The sequence below is a fragment of the Nicrophorus vespilloides genome, unplaced genomic scaffold (genome assembly GCF_001412225.1).
Source record: "Nicrophorus vespilloides isolate i.1.1-1 unplaced genomic scaffold, Nicve_v1.0, whole genome shotgun sequence".
NCBI classification, from domain to species: Eukaryota; Metazoa; Arthropoda; class Insecta; order Coleoptera; family Silphidae; genus Nicrophorus; species Nicrophorus vespilloides.
In genome coordinates, this window is record NW_017097240.1 from 19,166 (window position 1) to 28,040 (window position 8,875).

The 8,875-nt window shown below is 34.7% G+C and overlaps 2 protein-coding genes across 2 annotated transcripts in view; one reads left to right on the forward strand and one right to left on the reverse strand.

Moving 5' to 3' along the window:
• The window catches only part of LOC108559491 (ankyrin repeat and death domain-containing protein 1A-like), a 22,746-nt gene extending 17,012 nt beyond the window's left edge, over positions 1 to 5,734 (forward strand). Inside the window, exons 6-13 of the mRNA XM_017916789.1 lie at positions 553 to 750; positions 818 to 916; positions 2,255 to 2,353; positions 2,418 to 2,490; positions 3,226 to 3,347; positions 4,193 to 4,442; positions 5,034 to 5,162; positions 5,279 to 5,734. Coding sequence (XP_017772278.1) covers positions 553 to 750; positions 818 to 916; positions 2,255 to 2,353; positions 2,418 to 2,490; positions 3,226 to 3,347; positions 4,193 to 4,442; positions 5,034 to 5,162; positions 5,279 to 5,364 — 1,056 coding nt within the window. The 3' untranslated portion in view covers positions 5,365 to 5,734. The remainder of the gene's footprint in view (positions 1 to 552; positions 751 to 817; positions 917 to 2,254; positions 2,354 to 2,417; positions 2,491 to 3,225; positions 3,348 to 4,192; positions 4,443 to 5,033; positions 5,163 to 5,278) is intronic.
• A 958-nt stretch (positions 5,735 to 6,692) lies between these two features.
• LOC108559489 (neuroendocrine convertase 1-like) lies at positions 6,693 to 8,412 on the reverse strand (the record flags this gene model as incomplete). Its single annotated transcript, XM_017916788.1, has 7 exons — positions 6,693 to 6,926; positions 7,000 to 7,133; positions 7,189 to 7,355; positions 7,416 to 7,634; positions 7,686 to 7,786; positions 7,836 to 8,048; positions 8,296 to 8,412. Coding segments are annotated over 7 exons (1,161 nt in total), but the record flags the coding sequence as incomplete, so codon positions are not given.
• Positions 8,413 to 8,875: the final 463 nt, after the last annotated feature.

Genomic DNA, 8,875 nt, shown 5'->3' on the forward strand with positions numbered 1-8,875 from the left:
AAATTGTTTACTAATAGTATCTGGAGTTCCTCAAGGTTATGTTTTAGGTCTTATATGAATAAATCTATTTTTTTTTAATAGTTACAATATTGTTGCAATTTTTATGTAATTTATATAAACAAATATGAAAAAAAACAAAATTCTATATAGAGTTCCTCAAGGATACGTTTTTCAAAAAGGAAATTGTTTACTAATAGTATCTGGAGTTCCTCAAGGTAATGTTTTAGGTTGTAGTTGCTTGGGAAATTACAAAGTGTAAACAATGAACGTCTCGAAGTTGACTAAAACAAAGAGAGAACGTTCTTGATGGAGAAGGTGGAAGTAAATACAAAAAAAAAACTGGCGGGCTTTTTAAATAATTCATTTGAGCCTCGCTGAATATTCAAGACTCTTCCACGCGAAATGCATTATTTCCTATTTTCGAAGCCGAAACAACGCTTCCGGTTGTTTAGCGCGCGCTCTCTCACTTAATGCATCCGAAGATTTATCCCTTTTTGCTGACTACATTTACTTTATCTGTTTCGTATTGTTTTTATTTTGTTGTCGTTGCAGGAAAGCAGGATGCCTTTGCACGTGGCCTGCGAGAAGGGTCACGTCGCCGTCTCCGAATACCTCTTAGCACACGAAGCGGACATGGAAGCTGCAGATACTTCCGGTAACAATCCGTTACACATAGCCGCGCAGAACCAGCAGACTAAATTAGTGCAGATTTTGTTGGAGTGCGGAGCGGATCCGGACGCTGAGAATTCTGTAAGTGTTTTCTTCGATTTGATAAAAAATTAATAATTTGTAACTATTTTTTCTTTTCAAATCATAGAAAGGTTCGACTCCGATGCACATAGCTTGTAACCTTGGTAGCATTGGTATCCTGGACCTTCTCTTACATCACGGAGCTTCGCTGAATAAACAAAACAAGGTAAAAGCTGAAGAAATGTTAAAAAAACTTAACACAATGTGGAAAAGCGTTTCGAAAGCAAATCGAGTAGCCTTTGAAATGCGATAAATGTAATTTAGTTGCCTTGGAAACGTGATTTTGTAAACAAAACAAAAGGAATTTGATTGCGTTTTGAATCGATTCAATTATTTTTCTCAAATTTTCATGAATTATTGGAATTTCGGAATCGTCGATATGGAAAACCTTTGTTTTATTAATTTGCAATTAAATTCCCGGTTTTAAATGGCAATTTGCGATGCGAATGTCACGAGGTAAATACATTCTGCGAATTGGGTTTTGGTGAAATTATAACGATAAACATAATGAGGTGAAAGGATTCGGATGGACGCGCCGGTACTTCGTTAGCGCACTTTGCACGAGAATTGCGCACTTTCTACTGGAATTGATGAGGACGAGGAGAAGATAGAAAAAAAAGCTTTTGAAGCTCCATCGATTGAATGGAAGTTTTCTTTGTTATGAGAGGTTGTTAAGAGTCTTTCAGAAGTTTTATTTTTCTATTTAATTTCAATCTGTTTGAAGTAAATCCGGTGATTCTTTCGTTTTTTAAAATTGTCATAAAAGAAACATTACCATTGTCATCTTGTCAATTTCTTTTTCAGCTGAAATTTGAGATTAATTTTCAGTGAAACTGAATTATTTATAGTAAATTAGTTATTTGTAAGATTATATTAACTATTAGCACTTATATTATGAAGAATATATTCATTATTAAAAAATTGCGACAAATCAAAATGATAACGTTTCTTTTATGACAGTTTAATATTATCATCTTTTCCCCCAACTGAAATTTCAGACAAATTTTCTATGAAACTGCTTATTTCTAGTAAAATTAGTTATTTGTAAGTGTTTTTTAAATTGTCATAAAAGAAGCATTACCATTTTTTGTTGTTTTTTCAATTTTTTTTTCAGCTGAAATTTGAGATTAATTTTCAATAAAACTGAATTATTTATAGTAAATTAATTATCTGTAATATTATATTAACTATTAGTACTTATTTTATGAAGAATATATTGATTATTAAAAAATTACGACAAATCAAAATGATAACGTTTCTTTTATGACATTTTAATATTATCATTTTTTTGCCCAACTGAAATTTGAGACCAATTTTCTATAAAACTGAATTTCAAACATTGCTTATTTCTAGTAAAATTAGTTATTTGTAAGTTTATATTAACTATTGGTACTTATATTATTAACAAAATATTGATTATTAAAAAATTGTGATGAATCAAAATCGTAACGTTTCTTTTATGACACTTTTTTAATTTTTTCCATTTTGTATTGTTATTTTGTAGATTGGAAGTACGCCATTGCATTTGGCCTGTCAGTCGAACGTTGTGGATACTGTGGAGATCTTGATATCGAAAGGGGCTGATTTGAATTGCTTAAACGAGGTGAGAGAACGTGTGTTCAGGACGAATCTAATAAAATTTTCATATCAATTCTTTTTTATTGTAGCGGCTGCAATCGCCGATGCACATCGCTGCAGAAATGGGACACACCGATATCTGCAAACTTCTTCTAGCTGCTGGTGAGGACATATTTCAATCTTCTATAGTTTTCTTCAATTGTATTTCAATACTTTTGCTATCTTATTTCCTATACTTTCTTATTCATTTTCCTACATTTTCTCTGCTTTTCCTATACAGTTTTCCATCAAGCTTCTTTTAGATGCTTCAATCTTGAATAGATTTCCTCTTTCTTCAATAATTTTCTTACCTTGTTCCCATAATCATTTTCATAATGTTTTTCCTCTACTTATCATACTTTTTCATTCAATTTTTACGCATTTTCCAAACTCTTTTCCATGAACTTTTTATACATTTCTTATATTATTTTCTATACTTTTGCCATTCTCTACACTACTACACAATTTTCCATTTTCTTGCATCCTTTTTCAATTAATTTCAATACTAATTTCTATATCTATTACCGTTCACTATACTTTTCTCATATTTTTGCAACAATTCATCAATAATTCCTTCTACCCTCATGAATTCTTTGACAATATTTCATCCATCCTTTCCTCCACTTCACCATCAATCACTAGATAACGCCACAATTGATATTCGCTCCCAAAACCCGGCATAATTAACTGCAACAACCTGCAGGATAACGAGCAGGATTCTGCGTTATCTCCACTTCCTGCGGTCATCGAATCGAATCGCAGGCGAAGCGAGAGCCGTTTCGGTTAACCGCAGTCACAGGATTAAACGATTAAACGAAATGTGTATTCTGTGTCTGTTCCTTGCTTCGACGATATTAGGGGCGAACATCGAGCAGAGGGAACAAGGGGGAAGAACACCCCTCTACATCGCGGCCCGCGGCAGCTTCACAGCCATCGTGGATATGATCATCAAGACCGCACGACTGGATTATCCTCAGCAAGTAATTAATATCGCAATCATTATCTGTTCCTGTAACAGCACAAATATAACATGACAGCTGTCACATTATATCACAAAACGTCAAAAAAAATTATAAACAATTAGATCGCAGTAGTAAACAAATATGTTGAGAAACACTGGTATATTGTATAGTGTTTATAGTAGCGTTGCTTCTCAACCATTGATCAAATTGCTGAAAGTATATCATCAGTTTCTCGCTTTTAACACAAGGTGACAGCTGTCATTTTACGATAACTTCAAAATTCTTGATTAGTACAGGTTGAACCGATGAACAACGGTTATCGAAATCATTATCTGTTACTGTAACAGCACATATATAACATGACAGCTGTCACAAAACGTCAAAAAAAATTATAAACAATTAGATCGCAGTAGTAAACAAATATGTTGAGAAACACTGGTATATTGTATAGTGTTTATATTAGCGTTGCTTCTCAACCATTGATAAAATTGCTGAAAGTATATCATCAGTTTCTCGCTTTTAACACAAGGTGACAGCTGTCATTTCACGATAACTTAAAAATTCTTGATTTGTACAGGTTGAACCGATGAACAACGGTTATCGAAATCATTATCTGTTACCGTAACAACACAAATATAACATGACAGCTGTCACATTATGTCACAAAATGTTAAAACAAAAATTATAAACAATTAGATCGCAGTAGTAAACAAATATGTTGAGAAACACTGGTATATTGTATAGTGTTTATAGAAGCGTTACTTCTCAATGATTGATCAAATTGCTAAGAGTTTATTACCAGTTTCTCACTTTTGACACAAGCTGTCATTTAACGATAACTTCAAAATTCTTGATTTGTATAGGATGAACCCATGAACAACGGTAAAAACGGCAAACGAAACACCAGCGGTCTTAAACCAGTCTTGAACACGGCACGACGGAAGTGGAGATCGTCGTCGAAGGAGGAGAATCGTTACAAGGAGAATGAAAGGCTTCGCGACGTCCTCTACAAACTGTCTTATAAGCAGTTGAGTCCTGGAGAGTGGAAACGTCTGGCTCAGCATTGGGCCTTCACCGAGGAGCAGATCAGAGCCATAGAACATCAATACACAGGTAATTAATGAAGATTAAGATGTTTTGCTTTCACCTTCGAACTTTATCGGATTGATTGAGCGCATCCTCGATTCCCGCTCTCGTTGCGGTCGTGGATTGATTGTTGGGTACGAGCTTATTCGGATACGAGTCATCCGCAGCAAATTGAAACGTCGCATGCAGATTAGCTTCCTTGATATTCTCTCTCATTCAAACAAATCGCAATTTTTAACAGTTCATTCAAAAAATTTCTTGTTTTTTCAACACAAAGAACAGGAAGAAAACTGTTAGTTAATTAACATTTAATTAGTATGATTGAGTTTTGATAAACGCATTGGAATTGGTGGAAAAGTTTAAAGAGATTACTCAAAATGTTGACTAAATGGTGCCCCACGTTGGTCGCCAAAAATTTTAAAAATTACAAAATTTATCATTTCACAATGGATGAAAAACCAAATTTATATGAAACAACTATACAAATAACTTAATTATCTTAAGCACATAAGTAAACAGTTTGTTTGCTAATTATAAGTGAAGTGAGCACTATGTTCTAAACAGTTTTCTTTTTTTCTGTCTTCTTTGATTTGTTCATTTCTGTCTTGTGTCTTGTAGGTCCGTCGAGTTTCAAGGAGCACGGTTTCAGGATGACACTAATCTGGGCGCACGGCCTCGCCTCTGACGTTAATCCAATTAAGGAGTTGTACGAAAGCTTAATAGCTATAGGGAAAAGGAACATCGCAGGTGAACTTGATTTTCTTCCTTTTTTTAATACACGCCACCTCAAAGCTTATAATTTGAATGATGATGATGATGATTTTTTTTTTTATTGGTAATCCTCTTCTCTCGCTATGTCGCAGATGCGTTACGAAGGAAATTGGATCAGGAAAACGAGGAACGGCTGAAGGGGAGGAAGAGGAGTTGCGCCTCGTGCAGCATCACTTAGATCTGCCGCAAAATCAGTTTCCTTTTTTTTAACCTATTTGTTTCGTTTCTTCCTTCCGTCAATTGTTTCTTCTTCCTCCTAAAATCAAACACTCCATGAATATCCAGGTCTCTTGATTTCTCTATACTCAAATCGTGAGCGTGTTTGTGTGTGCAAATAACAAAAAACAAATGTCAATTCTAGTCTACATCTGCATGAACTCCCCTCCAAAACAAACGAACAAAATCAAAGTAATAACCAAATCTATCTCTTTAGTTTTTATTTATATATGTGTACTTAACTTTTAAGTTTAAGTTTTGCCAGTTTTAACGAGATTGTGCTTCGACGTAAACAAATATTTTAATTCCTCTCAAATTTATCTCTTTCTATTTCTCACCATCGATGTTTTTAATTGTAAATAAATATACAAACTCTATGAAGACATTAAAAAATAAAATTACAAAAAAAATAATATTTTTATTCCCCTCATTTCGTTTCTTCTTAATTTAATGAAAATCTTAGTTTATATTTTTAGTTACTTTTTTTTTTGGAAATAGAGGTTTTTTTGATATTTTACAGATGGATGATTAATTGAGGTTACGTTTTCTTAGGTTAGATTACCCTTGATAAGGTTATTTTTTATTGATAATGTTAATAATTAAACACTTTTAGGTTAGATAATAGATATTGAACTTACATGAAGGTAGGTCAAATTACTTTATTAGTAATTGAGTTAAGTATGATTACTTGTAGATGTTAAAGTAAGTTTAAGTTAAGTTATCTTAGTAGAAGTTATCCCTTCACGTTAATTTGGGGCTTATATCATAAAATTAACAATCAGTGCACGTTTAAACATAATTACTTTCAGGTTAGATAATCTATGTTGTTGTTAGGTTAACTTCCAGTTCAAGGGACGTTGATTTTGGGCTTAAATATTAAACTTAAAATTTAATGGACGATTACTTTTAGGTTAGATAATGTATGTTCAATACTGTTTTTTGGCTGAAATTGAATCTAAATTCTCAATCAGTTTAAATTTTGATGCGTTTTCAAATGAATTTCGCAGATAAACTATAGATTTACAACCCCATTTACTGTAGCCATAGTAACGTATGCTATGACGCGTTGCATCATTATTTTCACTCGCACAGACATAATGAAATCCCCCGTTGCCATGGTTACAACAAAAGAGCTTACGTTACATCGCCGGTTTCCTAATTATGATCGATTCAAAAATTGAGACATTCAATATTTTTCTCTAAATATTATATATTTTATTTACTTATTATATAATCTCATAACTTGACGTGAGCTACGAATAGAAATTAGTTTTTTTTTGGAATAAATAAATGATAATTTGATCTATTATTGGTTCAGTTGGGCCAATAGTAATCCCGCGCTGCTTCGAATTTCCCGCCCGCCTCGGGTTCCGTCTCGTACCGGAAGCGCTTCCGGCTGTGCACCCGGTTGTAGTTCTCGTCGTAATCCCTTGGGCCGTTGCTCATGTGTTCGGGTCTCTTCGCGCTTCCATGCAATTGGAGCAAAACTTCTCCGACGTTTCCGCGGTTGCCTTCGGGTCCGATCTGAAGACACAACAACAACAATTACAACAACTTAAGATCAACAAAAACAACAATAGAGTTTAGAGATGCTTACATTGTCGGAGATCTGAAGGAGCCACAGACCGCGAGATCCTTCGCCCCAGGTCATCACGGACATGAAATTCCAATCCCTGAAACCGTCAGCAGATTTATCCAATTTCCTGGGTCCAAGCAATTGGATTTTGGTACCTGAAATTATTAAATTACAACTTGTAACTTTTACAAACTTACACACTACAAATACCTTCAGGTGAAGTTAAATGAACCTCAAGAGCGCCTCGCAGAGTGTAATTTATATTAGTCTTAACTACAACGTGTTCCAAGAAGTTCACTTCGTCTCTGGTACCTTCACAACCTGTAGTCTCTATGGGAATGGTTATGGGATGTCCGTAAGAAAATGAGCTGTTAAATCTACGTTAAAAACATGAAATTTACATTGAATTCTACCTATTTTTCTATAATTTGTATTACATTGGTAAAGATTGTACAGAGCATATAGACCTCTCTGGTACTCTAGTCCAATTCGCGGCGGTTTTCACGAAACCCAAAGCGTTCATCAAACCAAACCCGAATCTGGTATTCACCCATAACCCAGCACCGTTAAGTTGCCAACCTGGATTTTCGGCGACAGGAGCCAACTCGGAAGTCCAGACAATCAAATGTTGAACATCCCTCCACGTCAATTTAGGGCTAAAATCTCATAATTGGTCATAATCTCACAATAATTACTAATTGCCTCACTTGACTTCTAAAGCTAAAGCTATGATTCCAGCGGCAAGAGGAGCCGAAGCTGAAGTTCCTGTATGCTTGATGGTGCATTCGTTGTGTAAATCTGTCGTTGCCTAAACATATTGATTAAGTTTTGAATATTTTGTTTTGTAATATACTGACAATCATTTGATCTTGGTAAGCTCCAGATGAATAGGTCACGGCTAAGGTCGAGGCGCAGGCTTCTCCGTACCAAGGGAATTCTCCTCGTTGCGAAGCGCTCCCTATGGAAACGGTGTAAGGACTTGCTAGGTAACCATCGCAATTACAGTTGTCGCCTTGACTACCACCGTTACCAGAAGCCCAGACGTAGATGGATCCACGACCGTTTCGTCCCTGATAATATTAATATTTAATTTACTAATCTTGTTTATCAGAAAATTAGTTTGGTTAGATTAATTGAAGTATAAGGAAAGTTTAGGTTAAGTTCGTTGAGGTTAGGTTAGACTTTTTTTTAGGTTAGTTTATGGATTAAGTGAATTGAGATTGGATTAAGGTTTGCTGAAGTTACTTTTAGTTGAGGTTAGATTTTTTTTTAATCTTGGATTGTGTTAGGTTAGGTTTGTATAAATAAAAACTATACCTCTCTAATTCCACGCTCCAAAGCTTCTCTCAACAATCTTCCAGATCCATCGACAGTTTTACCATTTAAGTCAATTGAATTTAGTTTAGTTGAAGTATAAGGAGAGTTAAGGTTAGGCTAATTGAGGTTAGGTTAGACTTTGTAGGTCAGATTATGAATTAAGTGAAGATAGGTAACTATACCTCTCTAATTCCACGCTCCAATGCTTCTCTCGACAATCTTCCAGATCCATCGACAGTTTTACCATTTAAGTCAATTGAATTTAGTTTAGTTAAAGTATAAGGAGAGTTAAGGTTAGGCTAATTGAGGTTAGGTTAGACTTTTTAGGTCAGATTATGAATTAAGTGAAGATAGGTAACTATACCTCTCTAATTCCACGCTCCAAAGCTTCTCTCAAGAATCTTCCAGATCCATCGACAGTTTTACCATTTAAGTCAATTGAATTTAGTTTAGTTGAAATATAAGGAGAGTTAAGGTTAGGCTAATTGAGGTTAGGTTAGATTTTTTAGGGCAGATTATGAATTAAGAGAAGATAGGTAACTATACCTCTCTAATTCCACGCTCCAAAGCTTCTCTCGAC